General features: G+C 31.0%; 2 protein-coding genes across 3 annotated transcripts; one reads left to right on the top strand and one right to left on the bottom strand.

Moving 5' to 3' along the window:
• Nucleotides 1–277: 277 nt before the first annotated feature.
• Nucleotides 278–10,536, top strand: LOC123692577 (carboxypeptidase E-like). Its single transcript, XM_045637337.1, has 8 exons — nucleotides 278–694; nucleotides 773–969; nucleotides 1,052–1,207; nucleotides 1,738–1,904; nucleotides 2,395–2,549; nucleotides 5,255–5,515; nucleotides 7,079–7,221; nucleotides 9,452–10,536. Exons 1-8 carry the CDS (start codon nucleotides 475–477, stop codon nucleotides 9,596–9,598), a joined length of 1,446 nt encoding a protein of 481 aa, XP_045493293.1. The 5' UTR covers nucleotides 278–474; the 3' UTR covers nucleotides 9,599–10,536.
• Nucleotides 10,537–10,742: 206 nt separating this feature from the next.
• Nucleotides 10,743–26,028, bottom strand: LOC123692542. Of its 2 annotated transcripts, XM_045637297.1 has the most exons (11): nucleotides 25,863–26,027; nucleotides 16,794–16,915; nucleotides 16,459–16,567; nucleotides 15,654–15,766; nucleotides 14,936–15,048; nucleotides 14,731–14,809; nucleotides 14,478–14,608; nucleotides 14,038–14,151; nucleotides 13,010–13,158; nucleotides 12,331–12,437; nucleotides 10,743–11,872 (listed from the first exon to the last, which is right to left on the bottom strand). In XM_045637297.1, exons 1-11 carry the CDS (start codon nucleotides 25,923–25,925, stop codon nucleotides 11,785–11,787), a joined length of 1,188 nt encoding a protein of 395 aa, XP_045493253.1. In that variant the 5' UTR covers nucleotides 25,926–26,027; the 3' UTR covers nucleotides 10,743–11,784. The 2 variants fall into 2 exon arrangements, with proteins under 2 accessions (XP_045493253.1, XP_045493254.1); XM_045637298.1 differs by lacking the exon at nucleotides 12,331–12,437 and having other exon boundaries at nucleotides 25,863–26,028.
• Between the last annotated feature and the right edge of the window lie 1,828 nt (nucleotides 26,029–27,856).

Raw genomic sequence — 27,856 nt, 5'->3', positions numbered from 1 at the left:
TATCTATGCAAGATTTCCCCACTAAAAAAAAAAAAAAAAAAAGTGTACAAATTGCAAAAAAATTAACACCTCAATGAAGGGTTTTTTAAATCAAAATGACCTTTATCAATAGGTTGTATATATTAATTTATAATAATATTAATAATTTATAGCACTGAACATAATATTTGTACCTACTAATTTTATTTCAAAATATTGTGATACCATATAATTATAATGGCAACACAAAACCATTGATGGCAATAATTTGCTTAAGTTTCTGTAGGTTGGCAAACGTGCCGCGGGAAAATCGATATTCGCTGGACGCCCGACGCTGACGAGTGTCGACTGTGCGGTGACGGAGCGTGATATTCACTTTATTTTACGAATAAAATAATCTATTTCGTTTCGATATAAAGTGCACTGGTATTTAAAAATTATGTGATTTAAAATATTGTATAAATATTAACAAAAGGTAAAATAAAGTTTGAGAAAATGGCATTCTACAAATTTGTGTATTTGGCTTTTTTTATAACTGTTTCGTCAGAATTTGTATGGAAACATCATAACAACGAAGAACTTCCTTTAGTTTTGGAAGAAATACATGAAAAATGTCCTAATGTAACGAGAGTGTATGCATTAACCGAGCCATCTGTTAGAAATGTGCCACTATATGTTATCGAGTTTTCCGAAACTCCTGGATTTCACCAACCATGTAAGTATTAATTTTAGGCTACCTTCTTCTATAATAATAATGCTTGTTCTTACAATAAAATTTAATTTGTTTTACTAGTTATACCAGAAGTGAAATATGTGGGCAATATTCACGGGAATGAGGTGCTCGGCAGAGAGTTGTTACTAGGTCTAGCGAATTATCTTTGCGATCAGTATATAAATCGTGATCTCCGTATTGTGAATCTTATTCATAATACCAGGATTCACTTACTTCCCGCTATGAATCCTGATGGGTGGCAATTATCAACAGATACTGTAAGTGAAATCTTCCACTTAATAATTTATAAAATTCGCGTTAACGGATTTCAATATTTTATTCTCATTAATTTGTATTTAGGGTTCAAAGGATTTCCTTATCGGAAGGACAAACAATCATTCTATAGATTTGAATAGAAACTTCCCTGATTTGGATGCAATTACATTTGAATTTGAACGTCAAGGAATAAGTCACAACAATCACTTATTAAAAGATGTTACCCGTCTTGCTGCACCGGTGAGTTACTTTGGAATAAATTTACGACTCTCAACTCCAAACCAAACCCACAATGTACAGTTTTACCAAATAAAAAATTGGACAATAAAGAAACCTACTTGTGTACATAAGAAATTAAAGTAAAACAGCGGAACTTAGAGATAACTTAAAAATAATCTGAAATGATAACATCTCATATCAATATCCATACTATTATTATTATATTTATATTTTATATATTATTTTAATATTATAAATGCGAAAGTAACTCTGTCTGTTACTCAATCACGCCTAAAGTACTGAACCAATTTTCATGAAATTTTGTATATGGAGATATTTTGATACCCGAGAAAGGCTACTTTTTATCCCGGGAAAATGACGCAATCCCAAAAATCCCACGGGAACGGGAACTATGCGGGTTTTTCTTTGACTGCCCGGGCGAAGCCGCGGGCGAAATCCTAGTTTTCAATATTTACTAAAATACAAAAAAAAAAACAACTTTGTAACCTTTTATGTTAACATTTAAAAAATAAGTTTAAAATATGTGCTAGCTGGAACCAGAAACAAGGGCTGTGATGAGATGGATGATGGCGATCCCATTTGTGCTAAGTGCAGCGTTGCATGGTGGAGACCTAGTTGCCAACTACCCTTATGATGAGAGCCGCAGTGGAGCCCCTGTCTCTGAATATTCTGCTAGTCCCGATGATGAGACATTTAGGTTAATAAACATTATTATTTACTTGATTTTTTATCTTTCATTCCAAAATGAATGTAATGTGCAAGTTTGAAGTAAATGTTGATTGTTAAAGGACATTAATAAAGATTAAATATTATATGTGATACAATTTACTGGTTTAATGCTGAAGGCCAAGTCCTTTCTATGTTTTGCTTTTTTATGTAGACATGGAAAAAACTATGGAATGTTGATTTTGTTTTTATAAACTACATTATGACAAAATGCTAAATAATCTGTGTTTTCAACCCCTATAATTTTTTCCCCACTTTTGTTATAAAAATAATTTATAAAATAAAATTCTGGCACTGTTATAAGAATGAACTAATAAGTAAAATTAAAACACTCGAAATTAATATTACTAATTGCAATCTCTAAGATAGTATAAATATGTAGATACATGTTCTCATGCTCTTAATTTTGCTACTGTACCGAAATTTAAAAGACCTATAAATTTAATTTATATTTATAACAGGGAGTTAGCAATGTCATACGCGGAAGCACACGCGGACATGGCGGACCCCAATCGTCCCGGGTGCCCCATAGGCGCGGGGGAAGATACCCAATCCTATAATTTTGGGAAACAAGGTGGAGTTACTAATGGAGCAGCGTGGTATAGTTTGAAAGGAGGTAAGTTATGCATAAAGTTTTAAAAAGAAAAAAATGAGTCGCGTATTTTAGAGTTAGTAGAATTTCTCGAATTTTCGGAATGTATTTTTCCCAATTTTTGTATACTATTTGAGAAAAAAAATGGAATAGTTTGGAACGAGGTAAGTTTCCGTATGTTCCGAATGTAAAATTCCGTATCTGTAATGCTATGCTATAAGAGTTTGTTTCATTGAACGCTAATGTTATGAACTACTGGGTGCTACTGTTTCGAATTGAAAAAAATATGATTCATCTGGATATCGAGGATGGTTCTTTTGCTGTAAAATATTTGACAAAAGACATTTTTTTCGCTAGTCATATCATATCTTGTTGCGTAAAAACAAACATGAATTGAATCTCGTGCGCACAGCTCGTGCGGCTCGTGTCGTGTTTTGTTTATAAACTGAAGGCACGTGGCTATTACGAACAATGGGCTTTGCCGTAGATCGATTGATATCTACTAAAAGCATTTTATGCCATGTGTATTGTACGATTTTTTTGCAAAAAAACATTGAATTGTCGTAGATACTTGATGTTACTAACGTTTTTTGACAAAAATTACAAATGAATATACAAATTAGCACAATTTAGTTAGGATCAACAAAATCAAACTAAAAAAGTATTAAATACCACATAAATAGCACAGTATTACAATATAGGAAATATTGTAATACTGTGTAAATAGTATGAACTTACATGTATTAAAATATTCAAATTATTATTGTTTTAGTGTGGTTTTAGTACCTACTAATATTTCAACGTTGATATACCTACCTACCCTTACATACAATATGTCTGATGACCTCAAAACGAGTTTAGCTATTGCAAGCTTTGAGGGTATAATGGTTTTTTACGTAATAGGATCGACGTAAGCTGCTCAAGTGATTTGATACTTGAAAATAGTGTTGTAATGGAACGCCTCGGATTAAATACTAATTAGATCTGATGTATTTGATTTATCCTTGTCGAAAGCTTATCTTCCAATTACGTAAAATTACTTTAATATTTTTTATGTTTATTTTTTATTTTTATTTTATTTTAATGCATGCATAATTATTAAATAGGTAATACAATAATCAATAATAATGTATAATTTGAAATGTAACAAATAATATTATAATAAATTATGACTAATAAGCTGAATAAATTCGTGTATGTATACGCCATTGTAACAGTGATAATAAATTAGTGTGAACACAGGCTCCTGAAAAACAGTTTACAACTATATTAGGAGCCTGGGTCATTAAATTTTTGTAACTCAAAATGGTGCAAATAAATGATTTATTTATTTATTTATATATTGTAAATAATATTTGAACGATAACTGATTTAAAATGTATTATAGTTTTGTCTCGAGTGTCTGTAAACTTTTAAACCATGATTACCATATTATCACAGAATTCATATACCTAATATAATTATCATTAATTCATAGAATTCAAAGATATGCAATCGTGTTGGTAATAATATTATGTGAAAAGCATGTTAAAAGTTGCAAAACATTTGTTATTTTTGGTCTTATTCCAAAATATCGAGCTATTAACCTTGATCTAAAGATTTCAAAGTAACAGCTCATATTCACCCACCAAAAATAAAGACTCGCGATATCAATTAAGTGAATTAACCGTTCATATTTAATCATGTCCTTTTAAGACTTGTTAGTCCGTCTGTCCGTTGTTTCCTTTATAGAACAGGAAGCGCTCGGTAATAAGTAATAACGTAATACTCTGGCATTTAAGATCGTGTTAACCATGAGATGTGAACTGGTTCGTTTATGTTATTTTTACTATTGTTCAACCTTTCTCTTGAATGCTTATTGTTATTCAATATTGAGGACGTGTTTGTGATCTTGCAAAATAACTACTACCTTTGAGAAATATCGTACTAGCTTCACCTCGCGGCTTTGCTTGCTCGCGTGGTAGGTAGCCAGATAAAAAGTAGCTTATGAGCTTATCCAAACTATATCTATCCCTGCTACCACATATAGATACGACCAGTTGTTATTGAATGAATGAGTATCAAACGTACATCAATGAAAGTTCACAAACAGAAGAACAGTTGAAATTATCCTCAAAGAAACGGATCTTATATCATAAGTTACATAAACGTTATCCAAAGGTCATTGTTAACTTTTAATTAAATTAAGATTATAACTTTGGGAATTCCTACACTATTTGACCTTTTAGATATATTAAATCACCTACATGCACCAATCTTAAAGAAACTAGATTAGAAGCTAAATCCATTGACTAATTACTTTTTAATTTGTGTGGTCCCATTCCCTGATTTAATTGATAAGTTTTATTGGATTATTCAGACACTACGGCTGAAAATAATTCTAAGAGCGAGGCTATTTAATTCTCGGCCCTGGATAAAATCTCGTGACCTTATTTAACACAAACGCAAAGTAACTAACCAATAATAGGTATTCAGTTCAACCCCGCTTGAGTTACTCAATGTCGTATTTAGTTAAGCCTTGTACATAGTAAGAATCTAGAACACTTATTCAAATAATTTAGTTTGTAATAATGATAATTATAAGAGGCGTCCGAACCGTACTCTCAAGTTTAAGACCGTAGCCTTTTTCCTATAATATGCAACAGATATGTAACTGACCTATGTTGTGTTGAATGTATGAGAAGTATTTACTATGTAGAGTAGAATACGAAATGAAACATTATTTCTAGGTATGCAAGACTTCAACTACTTGGCAACTAACGCGTTTGAGGTAACCCTCGAATTGGGTTGCCAAAAGTATCCCCCAGCGAACGAATTGGAAAGCGAATGGCACAGAAATCGTGATGCCTTACTCGCGTTTATATGGAAGGTGCATACTGGAGTCAAGGGTGTGGTCAGCGATGACTCGGGATTCATACAAAACGCTATAATATCTGTGGTCAACATCACTGGACCGGTGCCAAGGCCGATACGACATGATATTACGACAGGTAAGATTGGGAAACTTTGTCCTTTAAAAATTTATTGAAATTTGAAATGTGTTATGAAATAATGTGTGAAAAATGTCTTAAGTTCAATCCGTCGAGATATTGTTCGTTTAAAGGAAGCAGTGTTATAGAGCTTGGTGAGCATGGTCAGTCCACCAAGAATTTTAATTTTAAAGGGTTCGTCAGATCCTTGGCTTGGCTATTACTTTGTTTATTTATATTGGTTTATTTAATTCAAAAAATATCATAAATAAGTCCCTACATAAATTATTGATGGTAAATATGTAGTTAATGAACGCTTGTATTCAAATACATCAATAATTTTTACTTTAGATTGTTATTGGCTTGACTAACATTAATTTTCCTCGTTAAGTTATTTGTATATCTATATATTTATCCTGTTGCCGCATTATTCAGTGATAAAATATAATATAAATAACTAGCATACCTATTCGCGCAGTATATCATTTTAATCTGTCTTTTGTTGGTATGACCAAAATGGACAATTATTACTTTTTATTCTTTTAAACATTAAAGACTTTATCATAGATACATGACAACTAAAATATACCTAAGTACAATGATGATTATAATTTATAACATCAGCGTGGTTTAGGCATTGAGTGCTTAGATTTAAATATGAGACAATTTCTAGTCTGAAGCTAAGTACCATAAATGCAATGTTTTTATAAATATATTTATTTCTTATTATGTGAGGCATCCTCCCGTGAAGGCCATCGTTTCGTTCATTCATTACAAAAAATAGAATAACAATTTAAAGCTTCTCTCCATCTTTATCATGTTTCTTTTTTTGTCCCTATCTTTAATAATTGAGATTTGTAATCATTCCACGTGGGCTTTTATTGTTCGAGGCTGTCGTACGATCTTATTTGGCTTAATGTCGAGTGAAGACATAATTTATAATTTAAATATGAAAGGAGATCCTAATAAAGCTTGTTGCTTGTTAGCTAAGTATTACGACTCACAGATATCTAAGGAAAAATATATTTTGATGAAGCATAATAATATTGTTTATTTGATATAAAGAAACAATGGTATTTTGGAATGGAATGTAAACAAGGGATCGGTGAGGAAATGAACGATTGTACGCAATTGTCCACAAACGATTACATCTAATCTTGAGATAATAACACATTTAATGAATCTTGAATGTACTACAATGGTCACGAGAAGGAATACATTAGAATGCTTCTATAATTCTATGGTAATAAATAATAGCAGACAAGATCCTTTTTAATCAGAAGCAGCATTTTTAAACCATTGACATGGACCAAAAAACTGTTTTTTGGTCCATGCCATGCCATTGATAACTCGATTTATTTTAATTCTTTCTACTTTAGGAGTTTTGTTGTTATAGAGCTCAGGACCTACATTAATAAAGAAGTATTAAATATTAAATTCCATAAAAAATATATTTAAGTTTCCTTACGCTACATTTCTTTAGTCAAAAAGCATACTCTTCAAAATTGAAGATGCCATAATTAATAAGTATATCCGTTAAATTATTATAAGATATATTTATTTAAAATATATTCACAAAACTAGGTGCATACGGTGACTACTACCGTTTACTGACGCCCGGCCACTACGAAGTAACAGCGAGTCATCCCGGATACTTCCCCGTGTCACGAATCGTCACAGTACCACACCATCAAACAGCTGCTAAGATACTCAACTTCAGACTGGAGGTAAGAATTTACTTATTATTTTATTAAATTGATGTGTTGTTTTTGTATGTTTTTAGCGATAGTTAGTAATAGTAGTTGTTAACAAAAGCAGTACCTAAAGTAATGGTTAAATATAATTGACGACAAAAGCGTTGTAGTACCTAGTACCTTTAGACAATATCTACAGAAAAAAAAAAACACTTTTAAAAGATATATTAAGTAACAAGTGATAACTGCGTTAAAAACAATCGACTTCAAACTTGCACTTGCAACATTTACAAATACAGATAAAAATGCTCATAAAATAAAAACTACTAGGCCTATCCGAATTAAATTTTTATGGGACCAATTCGACACCATCCCACACCGAACAAAAAAAGAATCACGTAAATCGGTTCAGAAACCTCGGAATAATCGGTGTACATACATAAAAAAAAACATACCGGCCGAATTGATAACCTCCTCCTTTTTTTTGAAGTCGGTTAATAAAATAGGACACTGGAAGCCATGATATTCTAGAGTAAGTGCTAAGCGCCAACTTATAACATAAACTGTACGCCGAATATCGTTAAATCGTTTATTGTATGTGTAAGTTAATTAAAAATAAATGGTAAATAGTATCATGTCTTGTTGCTTCTTCTTGTTGCGTCGCGAACTAACAAAAATTCTTACCTAATCAAAAAGAGCTGTTTTCCAGTATATATCATATTATTAAATACGAATGATTTATCCTGTTTTATTATATCGGATATTGATTCAGGGAATATAGGGGTCAAAAGCGATTGATAATAATCCGCCTTATCTGTAGGTACGATAAATATTTTCAAGTAACTAGGTAATACGTGGTAATACAATCGTAATCGAATACGTGTCTCACTTGACTAGGTATATATTATATGTACTAAGATTATTCTTAGATATTATCAAATCAATTATTCACAATATTTCATTATGTACGGAATATTTATTACGCAGGTACGTATACTAAAAGTGAGATATGTAGTAAAAACGTTTAATAATTATGGTCCATATTTTTTAATGTTTTTTATACACTATTTCCTGCTCAACTTTCATCTACAATTAACCTTGATCTATAGTTAAAGGGCGGTTTAAATTATAATACGGACACATGACACTTCATCTTTATTATTTCACTTGCGGTGACGTCATAGAGAAGATCACGTCAAATCTCTACGCAAGTAGCAGATTGCTAAATTCGCGTAGGCGGGAATGGAAAATCGATATTTGATACAATTAACTCAACGAGATTGAGAAATATTTGGCAATGGAATATGTTTCCAAATTATAATGTATCATTTACGTATTTTACAATCCTAAACTAAGACACTACTAAGAACTAAGATACTAGTCGTCCGCTGGCTTATCTACATTGTAGTGGTTTCCTTACTTTCTGACTGCCTGAAATTGGCTTGGATGTTCGTATTTTATTGTAAAAATTAAAATACACAAGTGAGCTTCATTTGTTTCTTATTTTACCTACTTATTACCTGTGTTATTATAGTCGAGCCAATTTAATAGGCAACATTTGACGTCTATCAATTTTATCTTTGAAGAGAGGTAACCTGCTTAAAAACATCGATTAAAGTGAATTAATCGATACGGATTTGAAACATTTGTCAATCGAATTTATTAATTTATGATGATTTTTATTCACAAGTAATCAATGCATTCGATTCTAGATGTCAGATTTCGATTTTAAGAGTAACGTCTCTGGTATTTAAAAAGAAAAAAGGTTTATTGACACAAAATTGTAGCGACGTCAGTTCTCCAATTCAGAAATTGTTTATTATGTTTGGCATGGTTTATCAGTAAAATGAAATATTAAAATTACTTGTATCGGTCATTATTATTATAAATATGTAATTGTAATTGAAAAAAGTTAACCAAATGTGCAGTTCTAACAAAACGAAATATCATGTTATTCTATGTCGTCGTTACTAGGTTACGTTGTTGAATTTTGTTGAACTGTCAAATGTTGCCTATTATAATGGCTCTACTTTACTTGTGGTTATTACTTTTTTTTGTTGTTATATTATGAAGACGTTTATGTATTTAAATAATTAGTACCAACAACTAGAATTTATAAACTTACTTGAAATATTAGAACACGTATACATTACAAGGCCTAATACAATACAACTACAGTTCTAATGAATTTGATGTTATAACTGCCCTCTTATGTCATAGTACAATAATATACATACTCTAATATATTCCTATATATTTTCAGCCCACAACAAGCTGGTTCGACGACTACACAACATTCGGTTTGTATCCTCACGGCCTTCGCGACGGACAACCGCGTATTTACAAGAGATCGCTATACGAACAAATTACTAACACGTTACTAGAGAAAAAAGAAACCCCAAAACATTAAAACCAAAGTCCAAATGTATTAATCGAGAATTCTAACAAATTAAATAAAAGTTTTAACAATTTTTGAAATATATTTCTAATAGACAATTGAATGTTTGTGTAAATGATAGTAAAATCATGTTATCGTACGGTTTTTCTGAGATGTAAATAATGAATAATTATGATCACTTTTACGGCATTAATTTACCTTATCCATCTTTGTTTGGAGTAACAATTAATTAGTGGGGAATCTTTGAACAAATTTTATTATATGTATATTCAATTGCAATGATAATAATATGATCTATTTCTACATAAAATATCACAAATGTATGTCACAAATTAATATACTTCACGTTTTCCACAACAGTGCCATAGAATATATTTTTATTGTATTATATTATATTATGTGAATATTATTTATTTCCAATAAAATCAGTGGTTGAAAGTATTTTCAGTGTAAATAATTTCTCTAGTCGAAACTGAGATAGGTATAGTCAAAATAACGTATATTAATAATTGTATTCATGCTATCTGTTGTTTTAAACATTCCAAATTTAATTCGACATACTAGTTTCAAATATTACTGGGTCTTTAAATAGACATGGCTGGATCCGTGAAATAAATCAATGTAAACCTATAAAATACATAATAGAAAATATACGATGTATACAACCATGAACCGTGAATAATGCATTTATAATAAATTCGTGCAAAAATCACAATTAACAATTTCATTAAATTATTTGATAATCTCTGTATATTACCCATGAAATGCTACCAATGTTTTTAATTTTATATGTACAGTAAGTAATAACATTCATTTTAATACGACTCTAAATTGTTCTGTTATAGTTTATAGACGAAACTTTGTATCTATACATATTTTAAGTTTATTGTCACTTTCAGTCTTCTTAGAATAATAGTGTAAAACACTGAAATAAAATAATGCGCAAGTTACTATTGTTTTTCTTTTAAAACCCTTTCGTTTATCTAGTATGTATTTTTTTGTTGTATTGTGAGACATGGATATTAGAAAATACGGGACCAAGTTCATAAAAAGAACTATTTGATTTTTGTTCTTGTAAACATTGAAGAAGAAACGTAGAATAAAATATTCTAGAAAGGGTAAATTTTGGAAAAAGGAAATAAAAATAAATACAATGTTAAATTGTTAAAATTTATATTTCTTACAAGATACACCAAATCACATTTGAATAACTATCATACCTATAATTTATTATCTACAATCGTACAAAAATACACCATTAATGGGACGGAATCTTTTGAGCATACAATAAAACGGTAATAAAACAATATATTTTAAAAACTTGGCTTTGTAAAGAAAGCAAGTTTACTCTGCCCTTTCAATAATATTTTACCTATATGGTTATCATATTGTAGTAGCCCATCAGGCAAGTATTTACAGTTAATACTGTTATCATTCTTTACACTAAATTCGCATTTATTTTGACGCCATTTACACTTTAACACTACACATATTATACATAATATAATTAATTGCAATACATTTAGTTCGTGCGTTTTCATTATATGACTCTTATACTTAAAAATAATTCTATGTATAAAGTTGAACATGTTAAGGCACCTTATAATTTTCAAATTAGTCGCAATTCGCAAAACATTAATTGAGAACAAACATATTAAATTTAATATCTCGTCCTTTCAAATTAAATGCGCCCAATCCTATTCTTAATTTCTTTTAAATTAACAGTTTGAATTCCAAATATTTTAGGACAGGTGCTTCATAGAACAAGTTCGTAATTTTAATTCTTAGAAAAAAGAAAAGTTTTGAGTGCCTGTGGGCTGTGACTCAAAACTTTTCACATTATGATAGGCAATTTTAATTCATTTGATCGTTATATTTTATTGACTTGGTATGATAGAATGTCGAAATATTTATAAACATAGTTTGTTATTTCGTTCTTATATCTAACAATATTCGGTTCGTTGTGCTACAGAATAAGGAAGTCATATTTAATAAAGGAAAAAGTTTCGTTTCGTGTGTATGATTAAAAAACACAAAAAAATGGCACATTTACTGAAATGACAAGAAGGTATGCAACTAACATTGCATATTAAATAAAAAGGTTTGATCACAGTATACCTATAAGTTGGTCCCGGAATATATACAAGAACTGAGTTCGCATAACCTAAATTTCATTTTATTAATATTGGGTAGATTTATTAATGTCTACTACGATGCATGCCAGAGTGTCGACTGCCGGGGCGCGATTGAACTATCGCGTAGTGGTCGCTGTTATCAGATACCGATCTGAAAAATAAACATTTTAACGTTATTTATAGTTTCGACCTATTTCTATTAATTGTAGTTTAACGTTACGTTTAAACTATATGAAATGTTATTTACAACATTAACGTGCTTATATATTATTCAACAGACAGATAAACAGTTCAACAGGAACAAAGTGATAAAATGAATAGTGAGGTTTAATATTAATAAATTAATAGTATCTTATACATAAAATAAAATTTACGTCGTGGTTTTATAATACGTTATCCACACACAGTAATATGAGCACCTGAATTCCCAAACATACACCACATAGATTTCTTTTCTTGGAAAAAGAAACAGAAAGTATTTGTCTTGGATATAATCAACTAAATACTACTATAGTACTATAGTTTTAGAATTCAGACGAAGACAATATTATATTTATAACGTTACGATTTTTACACAGAACAAAAAAATGAATGTTATATGAGTGTTACCTCGCAGAATGTATAGTAGAGGAGGGATACCGACTGCCATACTGGCTTCCATGCCAGCTGCGGTAAGGGTCATAGTCTTCTACAACTGACGGGTCCTTTTCTATTACCTGTGCGTAAATGAATATGGCATTACACCTGCTATCCGTATAATCAAGGCAGCAGATATATTGGAATTTCCTTCACAGACTAGGTACAGATGTAGTAAAGATGTAGTAAACTACGGCCTTGAATATAAGTGGGGAAAAAAATTGTGCAATGATCATGCCGTGATCACAAATGAGTTGGTATGTTAGTTACAATAATATACATGTATTATTTCACACATTATTTCACACATTAATTCACACATGAATTGAGTTAAATTATTAAAAATCGTTTAAGATACATTATATTTATTCGGTTCACCTTTAAGTTTTAAACTATTTAATATGCCATCAGTAAAAAAAAATTCAGTTAAGATGTTACTTATGAGAAGTATATTGGCAGAATCCGTCCTCACTGGTATCGGGAGTTGCCACTTGTAAAAAGAATAAGAAGATGAGAAGTATACAATCATCATTCCTGCGCTCAAGATCACAATGAATTATTAACATAAGAAAACATTAGAATGGTTTTTCTGCAAGTTGTTACTTTCTCTCATCAACTAGATTATTTTCCGTATCAAAAACCCATCACTTACATCAGTCCTAGCGCATGAACACGTCATGGCGGTGCAGAGAAAGCAGTTAATGAGCAGCATCACGAGGAACATGACGCCCAGCGCGATAGCCAAGTATAGCAGCCAGAGAGGATGGACTCCTGCGCTGTCTACACACGCGAGCGCTGCAACTAAAGTGGAATTTATTATATTAAAAAAATGCTTATAATAAGTATACCTATTTTTTCTTTTGGTTGTAGGGTAGGATACTGTCGGTAGGATAGGGCTTGGATCGCTATTTTTGATTAATATAAACAATTGTTTCCAGTAAGAGTTGGAACTGAGATTCTTCCTTAATTTTGTGTTTCTTCAAATGGCATTCAAGATACCGCTTGACAATATTAGTTCAGGATACATCGCCCATTTTTGCAAGTGACTACTATCAAGCTAATTTTCCGTTTGTAGCTTTATTTTGATGAGACGCCCAATAATTTCGTGTACGAAAGTCTCGATTGTGGTAGCTAACAGAGATAACAAGGATAAAAATTTTTGATTTGATGGTTCTCAAATATTTATTACTAACTGAATGAATTTTTTTGTTCAATCTCAAGATAATTACCTAAATTATTCGAAAAAATATTTGTCCAACAAAATCTATGGTTTGTTCAAAGAGTCCCCCTTTCCAAAGTGTATCGATAACGAGGTCATCATAAATGATTACTAACAAGCTGATTTTTTTGTTTTCACTTAGTTAATGTTTATATAATTCAACAGACATATTGTCCTACAAATTGCGTAATAAATATTTGAGAACCATCAAATCAAAAAATTTTATCTTTGTTATCTCTGTTAGCTACCACAATCGAGAGTTTCGTACACGAAATTATTCGGTGTCTCATCAAAATAAAGCTACAAACGGAAAATTAGCTTGATAGTAGTTACTTGCAAAAATGGGCGATGTATCCTGAACTATATTTCGTTCGACGGTCGAGGTAGATTGAAAACGAATTGAAGTTTATTATGAAGTTATTCTTACTATTAAAATCTAAAATATAATGTTATATAGTTACCTGCACTGTCGTTAGGATCAAGTACAAAAACTCCAGTCGAAGCTGTGACAGTGCCTTCTTCGTCTGTTGGTTCAGCTCCACCCTCAGTGGTACAATCTACCGTTGCACATGTTCCTGAAAAATGGCGATTTATAAATTTAGTAAAATTGAGAGTCAGAGAGTAGTGTGTAATTTAATTAAAATTACGTGCGTACGTAGTACGATGAATTATATTTATCGTATCTAATAATTATACTTTTTCTATATACCTATTCATAATGAGCTATTCACATGGAAGACAAAACTCCCATATTCATCAATATCATGTATCATTTACAAATTCCCATACCTAGGTACCTATTTTATAATTGTTACCATACTTTTGTATCTGTAGATATTTCGATTTGAATCCTATAGGTATTAGCTATAATTATTATCTCCGTAGTTAATTAGGTACATACCTTTACAAATGCCTATATCACACTGCAGATTTATTTGTGAAGAATCAGAAAACCGGAACATAGAGGCAATGGCTAACTCTGCACTATTCGCATCCGATTTTGTGACTAAAGACTGCTGTTTTACTGGACACCTGTAATCAGATTTGATTAATTTAGTATTTCATAATAATTATTGATGGATGGATTTATGAAAGGTGGATCTTATAATAACTACTATGTATAATATTAATAACTAATGTAATTAGTTCCTTACCCTCTTTTGTCTAGAAGATCTACGGTATTGTTGCGCATATTAAAAGCAAAACAGCTCTTCATTCGAATTCCATGAGTCCCTGAAAAAGATAAAACAAATTGAATAAAATATAAAGAAAAATTATTCCTTAAACTTTACTATAAAGAGTTATTTAAAAAACTGCGTTCTTCAATATAATTAAATTTCTATAAGTGGCAGTGCTTACCGTCAGGTTTACTCATTTCAGCTCGGAGGGTGTAAGGCATTCCATAAGCTGCGTTCAAAACTTTACGTCCCTCAGAATTCAATAGACGCAACGACACAAGGGACGTTTCGTTTCTGAAAATTTAATAAAAATATTTTTAATGAAAAATGACGTGTTTTAATGTTCGACTGCAAGTTGGTAATTGGAATATAGATAGGCAAGTTTAAGTTACATTATAAATCATATCTATATTTTTAAGTAGGTAATTGAAAATTTTGGATTAATTATGAAGAAAGACCCCTTTCCTCATTGCATTTGGCTCTACATATGTATACCCGTAATTCAATGAATGGAATGGCTTGTTTGTTATCAATACAATATACGATCAAATTGTTCAAATTTTTGTGGTCACTGTATCTATTACTCATTATGTACTGCGAAAACCACAGGCGAAAACACTTCGTCTTGTGGACTATGGATCTGTTAGTCATAGCCAACTGATGATGACAGATGGTAAAAATAATATGCAAGTGCAAACACACTTGAAGTATGTAATTCCATCTAGAGGCGAATCTCTTAAAGAACTTAATGACTGAAGTGTCCTCAACGAGGACAGTATTTCTAGAATGTAATTCCGGGATAGCGTGTGCCATTTAGCACGGCTAATGATAAGCTGGAATTAAAGCAAATTACAAGGTAAAAATGTTAAATAACCTGTACTGTATATAATACTGTTTACCTTGCATTTCTGAAGCCGGCCTTGCCGCACGTGATTACGTAGAATTTGTCATCTGCAAGCTCTAATGTTCTGTGCACTCGGACAGCAAGAGGTAGCGAGCGCTCGTCGGTGCGCTGCAATTTTATATCGAATATTTTAAAGTATAAGTACTATAATATATTTAAAAATAACGATTGTTGACGTCTTCTAAATTCTATACATATATGACAATAAATTATTTTCGCTTTGAAAGAAACACAATCACAGGCGATTTTTACGAATCATCGCAGTAGGTGCCTACAAGTTTTATTTGATGCGTGCGTTTTAATATTATGCAGCTTTTTTAATGGTTGGGTGGACATTTTTATCTACCCATTTATCTATGCATCCATAAACCTATTTGCAGGGAATGAATATATAGAGATAATGTGCATTTTAATGGCTATTCAAGGCTGTATGGGTGACGCATTTTAATATCTGTTTAAAATTTATCACGTATGGCGCATTGTGATCATTTTTTCCATTGTGTATTAGCGGTTATGTAAATAACAATCATGTTATAAATAAAATGGAGATTAGCACGTTTATGTGTTATTACATTTCGATGTGTTCCTAGCTTGTGAAGTGCATTATTTTAGATTGTTCTTCCATATTACAAGTAGCAATCCTGTATTCTTCTAAGAAATCTACGGGACACATAAGCATGAGAACACTTACGTTCATCATCAATAAAAGTTATCAAATAAATGTTCGTGTTAGTGTTTCGCCAGAATTTTCGCTTTTTTAATTTATAAAATTTGATTTTTACAAAGTATATGTAACTCACATTATTCCAGTACACTCCACAATAATCTGGTGAACCTTTTACAGCGTTGAGGTTTATGTCGAAGCTAAGCGATTCGCTCCCGTTGCCCATCGCCATGCATGGAGGAGTCCTTTAATAAAATAATACGAGATTTTTAATAAGTTTATGAGTAATGGTAGTCTAATATATTAAATGTTAAATGTAAAATCCATTACAAGTTATCAATAAGATATGTTTTTACTTTTATTTCATTAGCTTACCTACTGCATTTCTGCATGCGTCTCTTACAAAATATTGTCATATTTATTTTCTCATCTATTCTTACTATAAACTACTGTAATAAAATACTTTACTACCTGTATTCTCGAGCGTGTGTCACCCCATTGAAAGGCTGGGTGAAGTTGATTCGAATGGACATAACTCCACTTTTGCATGTTGCAGTCACCACAGGTGAAAAGTCTCCACTGCTTTCTGTGTTCTGAAATGGATAATTGGTTGATTAATATTTAGCACAATATTAAAATGATATTCATCATATCGAGAGAGTCTTCGAGTCGATTACTGGTAAGAACACAACATCCTCATTTTAAAATGATGTTTGGTATGTACGATGCAAAAAATTGCAGGTTCATAAAAATAGATAAGAAATTACATTTATGATCATTCCTGTGAACGATTAGTTTTTTAAAGTTGTGTAATCTTAGACCGGAAAACCCTACAGCTACCTATAGAAACATTAATTTATGCCTAGGTTTCATTTTTATCAGAGCTATGTATAATATCCGGTGTGGAAAATACGCATAGTAAATAATAATTATAGTTAATATACTTGGAGTAGATTTATTGCCATAAAATAATTGACCATTGTAAGCTCAATACGAATAACATGGGCGAGGGTCTTGGACACAAGAGCAATAAGAGAGAGGGTCCTTGAGTCGGCACAAAAGTTTTTTATTGCATTTTAAAGTGAAACTTTTATTACATCGTCTCAAACTTTTTGGTCTGTGTAGCGCATGTTGCGTGACGCACGATAATTATTATCATACAAATACGATAATTTTTAGTTAAATGTCTATAGTGTGAAAAATAGTTTCACTTTTACCGTGGTTTCATAAAACCACACAAAATTTTTTTTATGACGAACATGACTCTTCCTAGCATGTTAATCAATTAAATTGATTTTAATAATAATTAAAAGTCTAATCACATCGTTTCCTCCTCAGTACATTGTCATTTACTTACTAAGTATTGGGTGGCATTGGAGTGCATTTCACGAAACTTAAACTAAAACTCAGTGTAACTACTAGTAGGTATAGTATTTTATTATCGTATATCGTAATTAGAAATGCCTGTGTTTGTTCTGGCAATTCCTTGTATTTTATCCTAAAGTTGCTCTTTGACGCAAAAAGTATTGAACCGGTTTGGTTGAGATTTGGTGAGCAGATAGACAACGTTCTGGAATAACATAAAAGCTACATTTCATACCGCGAAACACGTGCGCGCACTTTTGTACTGAAGTTGTTTGGCGAAAATAATAGATATAACCTGAATTTTGCCTACCCGTTTAAAACGTGGCAACAACACTTTCTGAATAGTTATAATTTATTAACCTATTTTATATTAATTGTTTTAGTACCATTAACTATTTCGCAAAAGGGAAAATGTAACTCACAAATATATATCGCTCAGATGTTTGCTAGTTTGCGTCCAATTCTAGGGTCATGTCCTAAGGGTGACCGGCGCGCGCTCACGATTCTATCGGTCCGACCTACTCTGATATCTGCCTCACATTATCGGACGGCTATCATTATCTTTCTGTGTATGGTGTTCGAAAATACCAAGAAGTTTCCAAGTATTTCTATTTTTGTGTCTACAGATATTTCTTGAGGTATTTTACTCGACTATACTATTATTGTACCTAAATACTTATAATACATATATCTAATATTGATTCTGAAATGTGTTATATCTGTTTATTACTTTTGTTATTACATCGTATGAATAAATATTAACAATCAACTCCTGATAACTATTGTTAATTGGAATTTGATTATTTATTGATCACCAATAGGTGTCTTATCAATGGCAGTCTAATGGGTGAGTCAAAATTACTTTTTTTAATTAAATTCTCAAAATCATGAGGCTCCCAAAGATATACCTACATACTTAGGTTGTCTCTATGTAAATCTGGTCGTCTTAATAATGTTTCATGAACAATTAATCATTGAAGAGTCTATTGAAAGCATGAAGTATGTATATTTATCATCCTTTGATAAAACATGCGCAGAAATAAGCAAATCTCTACGTATGAAAATATAATAGTTATATACTTATATGCAATACGTTTATTGTGGCCACAGCAATTCTTAGAAGCCAATGTCCGTTCACTTTTCAATAGGATTCAAGATAAATCTTAGTACTTTAAGTGTAAACTCATTCATTGTATTCAAAAAACAATTAGCGAAACACATCCTGGAAGACCACACGCTCAAACTTTGAATGCAATGAATGAGTACCTAACCTAAACTTATGTTTATAGTATGTAACTTACTCTAAATTTTTAACTAACGAATGATATTTTTTATAAATACCTATGTTTAAAATGTAAGTTTCTCATGTAAGTGACTTAATGTCTTAATGGGAATAAATGTCTTTAAACCTAAAACCTTTACTTTAATATGTACTGCGGCTAAGTTTGCGACGGATTGTCAATATATGGGAATGTACCGGCAAGCATAGGGTTGAGGTCAACGCACGCTTGACCACTTCGTTGCACGACGACTTGTTGGTATTGTTGAATATGCTTGAACCTTTCAACACTCACACAAACTTATTATAAGCTATATGGGGTCAAGGGCATATTTCGTCTATCAACCATGAAACTGAATATATGGATATTAATTTACCTTCTTAATTATAATCCAAATATCTAAGACTGACATTTCTTGTATAAGTAATTGTATATTGTGTGCTAATGAGGTGTCATAGAAAATTGTTTCACATTACAAATTCGTGAAAAGAAGGTTGAAAATACCAAAATCAACATTGTTGTATCTTTGTTTCAAATAATTGTACTAGAGTACTAGACTATCTAATAATAATCTATTATGTATCAGTACATTAAATCTGCGTTACAAGATTGCTTTCAACGATAGTCATCTCAGTTACTTAACCTATTTCGATAATAAAGTACGCTCTTACATTAAGGATAGAGTGAAATATAATTATTGGAAGATTTCCGGAAAGCCGATAAAGGTTGAATCCGTTATGAAGATCTCTTTAATTTTGTACAGTAGTAATTTCGGCATGGGTAATTGTAACGGCCTACATTCTTTTCATTCAATGTTCCAGCACATAGATTGTTTTGTTATTTTTACAGTTATAGTCGAATATGGCATTGCGATGCAAATTTATTAGTTGAAATGAATAAAGTTAATACACACATTTATTTATTTAGCTTTATACATCATACACAAAAGTATGAAAAATTATTTTTGTCAATATAATAATGTCAATATTCATTTTATATAATACAAAAAATTGTATTGTTTTGAATGTATTTGTTTCAATTTTCTATATAAAAGATTACCCAGGCTACCCTTTCTCTACCAATCTGCTGACACAGTTCGTCGATCTCTTTTTTTTGCACATGCGGTAATTTATAATATGCAAGTAAAGTTAAAAAATACTATAATTTTCCACATTTGATTACCATTATCCAAATAACAAACTTTATTGATTAGCTTTAGATTTAAATTTAAATCCAAAACCTTGAATGGCCTTTCGTTTTGAAGATACTAAAATTATTTAAAATGTGGTTACATTTTATCCTAGAGCTTTTGATATCTATGCTGAACTAGTTTTCGTGTAGCCAACGTCGATTACTTATCTTTAAGTCTTATTTTAAACAATAGTTATATTATTAAACATTGTAGCCAGCGCAAACATGGTCGCATAATATTAACCTGTACCCATTTTGAAACATTACATAAGGCGAAAGATCTTTATCCCAATATGTATCGCGGTTTGATGTAACGTGGGCCAACCGGTTCGAATGGCCCCAATATTTACGGCAATTCAAGTTATGTTATACCATTGGGCCTAACAGAAGATTATAGTAATCCGTAAAACAATATCGTAGCTATTTCTACCACAAGCTTTCAATACAAAGCAATCGCAAGCTTTCAATGTAATTAATTCTTACCGGAAAACAAAAGAAAGGTAATTATGTGAAGACAAATACAATCGCGATAGATTCCAATTCCAAGTGACAATCATGTTTCATTACAGACCGATTTAAAGCAAATTGGTAATGTGTTTATTGTTGTCTGTTATTTGTTATTTCCCATGGACATAATATTGTTAGAATTGCGAAGCTCCATGTGGAAAAATAGGAAGTGATTAGCTATGATTACCACGTACAGATAGGCGTCACTAATCGTATGTCTTTCGTCACTTGTAAGTTGTAGGCCAATTGATGTTTGGCGTAAATAATTGGCGTATTAACGATAACAATGTAAACATTAATGTTTCCACACAGCTTGTTTTTGCTTCCTTATCTTATGTGCCTACACAATTTAAAAAAAAGACATTGGATTCTGTAATAGTTACTTATTGTGAATTAAAATTTTCATTTCAGTGCACCATTAAAACCATCTTTTTAAAAGTTGATACAATATAAAAAGTGCTCATAAATATTATAATACCTAGTTGTATAACCAAATTAGCAACAAACTTTATTTTCAAACAAACGAAAATTTTCATTTTTTATTTATAAAAATTAATATAAGTAAAGCAAATTATTCAATTTACCCAATTATAATTACATCATTTTAAATGATATTATTTTTAATTCTAGACTTGTTATTAAATAAGGTGACCAAAGTAACGTAATGTGTATAGATTCTACATTTTTTTTAGCTAATAGGATAACATTTAATTTGTCAAGGCTGTCGTGTGTTTAACATGTCAAATGTAGACAATGAGTTACAGTCATGCCTGCAAATCAGATACTTTACCTTGTACAATGCTACTTTGGTTATGGTATGAGGTAAGCTACGGTCCTGGACGTGAAGACAAAGCTAAACGTTCTTACAGATACGTGTATTGTAAGAAGAATATTTTACTAGACTTCACAGTAGTCGCGAGGTAAATAATAACAACACCAAATTGAAAAAATGTTGTGTGGTTTTATGAAACCACGGTAAAAGGAAACTTTTTTCACACTAAGTATAGACATTTAACTAAAAATTATCGTATTTGTACGATAATAATTATCGTACGTATCGTGCGTCACGCGACATGCGCTACACAGACCAAAAAGTTTGAGACGATGTAATAAAAGTTTCACTTTAAAAGCTCCTTACTATTTACCTACCTACATATTTAATGCTAGAAATATAATCGTGAGTTATATATAGACTCATTCAATTCATTTCTTTATAGATATTCTCTGTATTTCCACGCATAAATTAATTCCTTAGAGGTAAATGGACCTATTCGTTTAAGTGCCAACTCTGCCAAGTGAGTAGGCGAGGCTTTTAGTGATCTAATAAAGTCACGATTTTCAAACTAATAAAAACATATTGTGAGTTGGTGTTTTTATTGAGAGATAGTAAAATGTATAAAATCAGTGCAGGTTTTTCAGTACGTAGCTGATACTGTCTGTTTAAGTATTCAATATATTATAATGAATTTATTATTCTCTATTGCAGCCTTGCTAAAACAATAAACTATAAAGTTTCCTTGATTCAGTCGGACATAGTCATTTCGACTACTACAGCTACATTAATTCTCCTCAAAATTTATAATCTCGGAAATTACTAGCAATTTTAATACGATGATGACCCCAGCGATTGTTGCTGCTAATGTTACTCTTGTCCTTGCAAACCGACGTATTGCGAAACATCTGATAGCAAAGGATGATTTTAACATAATAAAGAGTTACTCGAGGTGCATATTCGCTATTTCCGTAGAGCTAGTTATCATTGCACGATCGACGGTAACAATCAGAGCGTTTCATTCGCTCTTAACAGCAGGAAATCTATGAAGTAAATGCAGCTGGCTTTACGCTATACCCGTATTACATGCCACTTTACATAATGCATTCCTATTTGCACACATCGATTTATTCTATGTGGTTCTAATGGTACTTTAATTCTTTGAATTATATTAATTAATAATCCGAGCTAACGTGATAAAAATTGACAATTAAATGGAATGAATATTATATCTACCGGTATAATAGTATATTTTTATATTATGACATATTGACACTAAGTCTAAACCGAACATTGTGATTGATGAAATAATACATAAAATTGTTATCGTTATCTACTAGTAAGTGTAATAAATACCTACTGCATCCATGTGTACATATTCGTTTGTACATTAAATAATACTTTAATGACCCTGACCTGTGCGCTGATGTGTAAAGGCCAAAAATTGCATTAATTAATGCATTAATTTTTTTGTACTTATGATATTAACCCTGATGTATTTTTCTTCATTATTACCTACAGACCCTGAAGTTATAATTTTATCTTTAATAAAAAATCTTATTAAATTATGTATGTAAATACACAAGCAAAATTAAACAAAATATTCCAATGAGAATGAAATATTACCCAATCGTAATGGTTACATCTATAATATAAAAATGAATCCCAAATGAACAGTTTAGAACAGCTGAACCGATTTCTTTAATTATTTTTTTATTATATTCCTTGAAGTACGAGGATGGTTCTTGTACGTTAATATAAACATACCTATATAATTCACCTACTTATAATATAGAGCTATTCATTAGCTATTGTTCAAATAACTGTAAAATAATATAAATTAACTTTAATAAGTTAAAATCGCCTTGTAGTATGTGAAGTTAATACTTATGGATAAATATTAAACGGTTTCTCTTGCAAATAATTACATATTTAGATAATGTTATGTGCCAAACTTGAAAAATTAATTTATAGAAAAAATTAACGTTTTGATATAAAACCTTCACTCGAGTGGTAATAAATATGCATACAACCATTATTTTACAGAAATATTACGGAAAAGAGCGATCCAATCAACCATATCCAAAGTTAGCGGACGTAATTAAAAATAACAACAATTATTTTCACATTTCCGAACGCATATAAACACGAATTCTTAATAAAGCGGTTGGCATTTGTTTTTAAAAGTCATACATGTGTACTGATTCATTGTAAAGGCAGTTCCACCTACTAAGTATGCTATGTGAGTCAATGAGACTTGACTCACGGTTGGTTTCCATGAATGATAGTATAACGAATATTTGTCAATTGAATATTAATTTATAGTAAAAACCACAGATACTATACCACTATACAACCAGGAATGCTATAAGAAAATTTATTGGAAAATTCCGTGAATGTTGTTATAAAAGTCCTGCAGTTATTTTGCTAAAAATTAATTACATAACCTTAGATAGTTAATAATCAAAATTCAAATTCTTGTTATGCCTGCATTAATACAAAGTAAAAATATACGACCAAATTTCTTTAAAAGTAGAGCGTGTCTGTCAGATATTTTTTTATTTATTTTAAATATTGTGCATTGAGGTTAAGAATCGTACAAATCGTAAGAAAAATTATGATATTAAATGCAATATATTCGGTGCTTCTTGAGATGCGAGTATTAATTCAAGGATTTTCAGTCAAAAAAATTAAACCAAAGTTTAGCTTCTATTGATTTTGCGAAAAGTAGAGTCGAGTTAGTATGCTCTACATAGACTTTTACACTTATATGGGGGCATAAAATTGTAGTTAGTTTTATATTATGATTGAATAGCAGTAGAGATTATTAACAGAGATAGTGTTTAAAATTCAGTTTGTTTGCTAACGAATTCAATGGCAGGAGCATATTTATGAGTACATGCGTAGGCGCCGGCAGCCTTGCAGCCAACACACCGTCTTTAGCGGCATTGGCAATATTTCTGACCCTTATAAGGCATTGCTTAACTCAATATTATGATCTAATTCTACTTCTTTACCAAGAGATACTTATATAAGAAACGTTTTTTAGGCCTGTTATATTCAACTAAGAGGATATTAAGTAGGTATAAAATTCCATTTAAGTTTTACGTCCCTAAGTAATTTTTTCGATTTTTTATTAATTTACTTATATATACCTACTAACAAAAAATTCCTCCACGGCCGAATTCAAAGAACTATTGTAGTAGGTAAACGCAAAACAATTCGTCGAAAAACATCCCAAAGAGGATTGTCGTGGTTTAAGAATTTATACAGCTGTGTCATAGTAAATCGTCTCATATATAGGATATTGACTTAAAGTATTTGTATACTACGTAAATATTGAATAAGACCTTCTTAATTCTTTATCAATTACGTAATGACATCGTAATGTTGACTATTTTATTTTTCCAATACGATACACTTTATATAACACACATAAATACAGAGAAGAAAATAAAAGTAAAAGAAACATTTACATGATAAATTTCTTATGTAATTGTTACGAAATTATGAAGAATGTGGTTATGATATATTTAAAATAGACACTGTTAGTCATTTTAAATATGTAAATAGCGTGCATGAATTATTTATGTTTACTTTTTTATGAATGAGTGCGTTACCACCATCTGCGAATGAATCTGGGTTAAGCTTGATTACGTAGTATTACATATTGTATTGCATATTTCGTAGCGTGTGTATTCTGTTAATTCACATCTTCAAAGTAAACATATCGTATAAGGAAAGGTCAAATTATTAATATCATTAACATTGTATTCATTTGTTACGCTTTACGCACTACTACCCTTAACTTTCACTTGTATAAAATGAAGGAAATTATGGTGAACATGCATACATTATGTTACTTTTATTTTAAATTGCAAAAAAAGAAAGCAATTTCCACAAAAAACGGTATAACTTATAAGTTTGTCTGTTAGCGGCTAACAAAAACTATGGAAAACGTCCAGACAGTATACCGGTTTGGAATCTTGAAATGCTATCTTATGAATTGTGTTAAATATTTCTTGAGTTAATTCATTTACGTCGCAAATATAGCAACATAAATATTTTTTATTCTAGGTTTTTACTCTACATAACACAACATCCGTTATTACGTGGTTTATTTTCTTAACTTGATAATACCAAATGACTTTATTAATTAAGTAAATTTATAGAGTTCGATAAAGTTTATTTCTTTAACTGAGAATAATGTATTTTTAATAAATGTCTAAGATGTTCGACATATAAATAATAAGACTCACAAACTTATGAAATGAAACGATAAATTAAAAGAAGTTAATTGTAAAAGAGCGGCAATTTAAACGTAAACAATATTAATACATTCCGTCAATGAGATCATCTGTTCCCAAGGTTCGGTGCAGGGACGCGTGTAATTTAGCTGCAAGTTGCAAGTATCAATTATATTACCTGAGCGGTTACTGTCGCCAGCACCAAGCCGGCGAAGAGACAAGTCCACATGAGGCACAGCATGTTTCACAATTAGTCACAGTTGGAGTTAACACGAACCTCACCGCGACATGGCGGCCGTTCTGGGCGCGGGGCGGAGCGACACTGCCTCAGATACCTTTGTCAGAGTAGTCTCTGGTCTGCACGCTAAGTTACGAGACCAACAAACTTACTTTCGGTGAGCGGCTGTGTCCACAACAGAGCTTATGTCGATGCTATTGTTTGAACTTGGAGTTCTTTTCCAACTGCGATGTCCCTGAGTTAATGGAATTTTGCTTCTTTTGTGTAACTTAAAAGTTATAGGTTAGATAGAGTTATGGGTTATGACAATCTTTTTAACTGCATAGCATTCCACTTCTTAGATCAAATCTGTAGGTATTGTTTTTACTCTTAATAGGATAAATATAGAAATTTGAATCCTAATCTGATAGTCTTATGTTAAAATATACTATTGAATTAACTAACAGCATTTTTTCTTTTTACTAATAAATTAATTTGGTTTCCATAATAATATTTTGTTTAAAGTAAATAAAAATATTCAGATATAATATAATACTATACTAATATGACGATAATAATAATAATTATTAATTAATATAATATTATATTCTGTTAGTGTGAACGTAGGGTCCGTAAGCACAGTTGCGTCGGCGAGCAGGCAAGCATTACGACATACGCCCACACACGCACTTTTGCCTGCATGTTAAGATCGCACACACACATACATGCTAACAGGTAGAGGTGTAGAGCACCGGCGAATCCTTCGAAATAATGTTTTTATTTTTATTTTGAATTTCATTAGCAGCTATTTTAGTATCGCTGGAAGGTTTGTACAGCGAACTTACCTATAACTAATGGATTTTATATTATAGGTAAAGAAAATGCAAAATTATCTAACTCTACTCTACTCTGTTTTTATTTTTTAAGTGCATTATGCAGTAAAATTTATATATTGAGTATGTACTATTCTTCTAATTTAATTCCTTATTTCATGTATATGCTGGCACCCATGGATGTACTAAGTAATTATTCTTAAATATCATAATATAATGAGTCAAATCATTAGCAAACAAAGCTATTATAAGACTTAGATAAACGGCTAGATTATCTATTGTTAGTATTATAATATAATTATTATTAATCACTGACCTACGTGCTATGAATTAATCATCTCCTTTTTAGGGTTTTACACATTTTATTTTAATAAAAGGTATCAATATTTTCTTAATTTATTATGTATTTTCTGGGACTGTATGTCAATTGTCTATTTTTTAAACGACGATTTAACCTACACTTTACCCATACCTTTACAATGATTTTATTGAATACTATGTCTACATTGAAATTGTTTGAAATTAAAAACTCTACATTATGAATATTTTGAATAACTCTACATTCTACATCGATACTGAAAAAAAATTACTTACTTGCAAAAATACCTATAATGTATGTCTATATTGTACTATATGTCTTTGCTGCGTTGTTTCTTTAGATCTTTTAATATAAAAATGAATCGCAAAATGTGTTGGTAAGCGCATAACTCGAGAACAACTGAACCGATTTCGTTAATTCTTTTTTTATTACATTTCTTAAAGTAAGAGGATGGTTCATATGGAGAGATAACGTAAAAATGTACCATGGGTGAAGCCGGCGCGAACCGCTAGTTTCTAATATTTTCTAAAAATGCGCATCTCATACAAATAAAAGTAGTCTTAACGGAAACAGATTATAAACTCAATTTGTTTTTCTAAACGTAGCATAGTTTTAAACATTATTTCATAGTTTAGGTAATTATATTACCTACCTAGTTTAAATGTAGTAGAAACTTAGTTACGAATATAACATTCAAGAGAGCTAAATTAGCTGACCCGGCTACCAACGAGCAGCTAACGAATATAAAAGCTCGCACTTTACTTCTAATAAGCAATTTGCTACTTGGGGCCTTAGACAAACGT

Source organism: Colias croceus, chromosome 6 (assembly GCF_905220415.1).
Source record: "Colias croceus chromosome 6, ilColCroc2.1".
Taxonomy (NCBI): Eukaryota; Metazoa; Arthropoda; class Insecta; order Lepidoptera; family Pieridae; genus Colias; species Colias croceus.
Note: the sequence above shows the minus strand (reverse complement) of the source record. Positions and strands in the feature narration are given on the sequence as shown.

Bases quoted from the DNA above. Each gene is read 5' to 3' on its own strand.
- LOC123692542 (XM_045637297.1), bottom strand. From the start codon at position 25,925: ATGCTGTGCCTCATGTGGACTTGTCTCTTCGCCGGCTTGGTGCTGGCG. The intron at 15,049-15,653 runs GTAAACAGTATT...TTAAATTTTCAG, and splicing joins GCCGGCTTCAGAAATGCAAG to AAACGAAACGTCCCTTGTGT. The intron at 12,438-13,009 runs GTAAGTGATGGG...ATTTACGCACAG, and splicing joins GTTCATGCGCTAGGACTGAT to GTAATAGAAAAGGACCCGTC.
- LOC123692577 (XM_045637337.1), top strand. From the start codon at position 475: ATGGCATTCTACAAATTTGTGTATTTGGCTTTTTTTATAACTGTTTCG. The intron at 1,905-2,394 runs GTTAATAAACAT...TATTTATAACAG, and splicing joins CCCGATGATGAGACATTTAG to GGAGTTAGCAATGTCATACG. The intron at 7,222-9,451 runs GTAAGAATTTAC...ATATATTTTCAG, and splicing joins TACTCAACTTCAGACTGGAG to CCCACAACAAGCTGGTTCGA.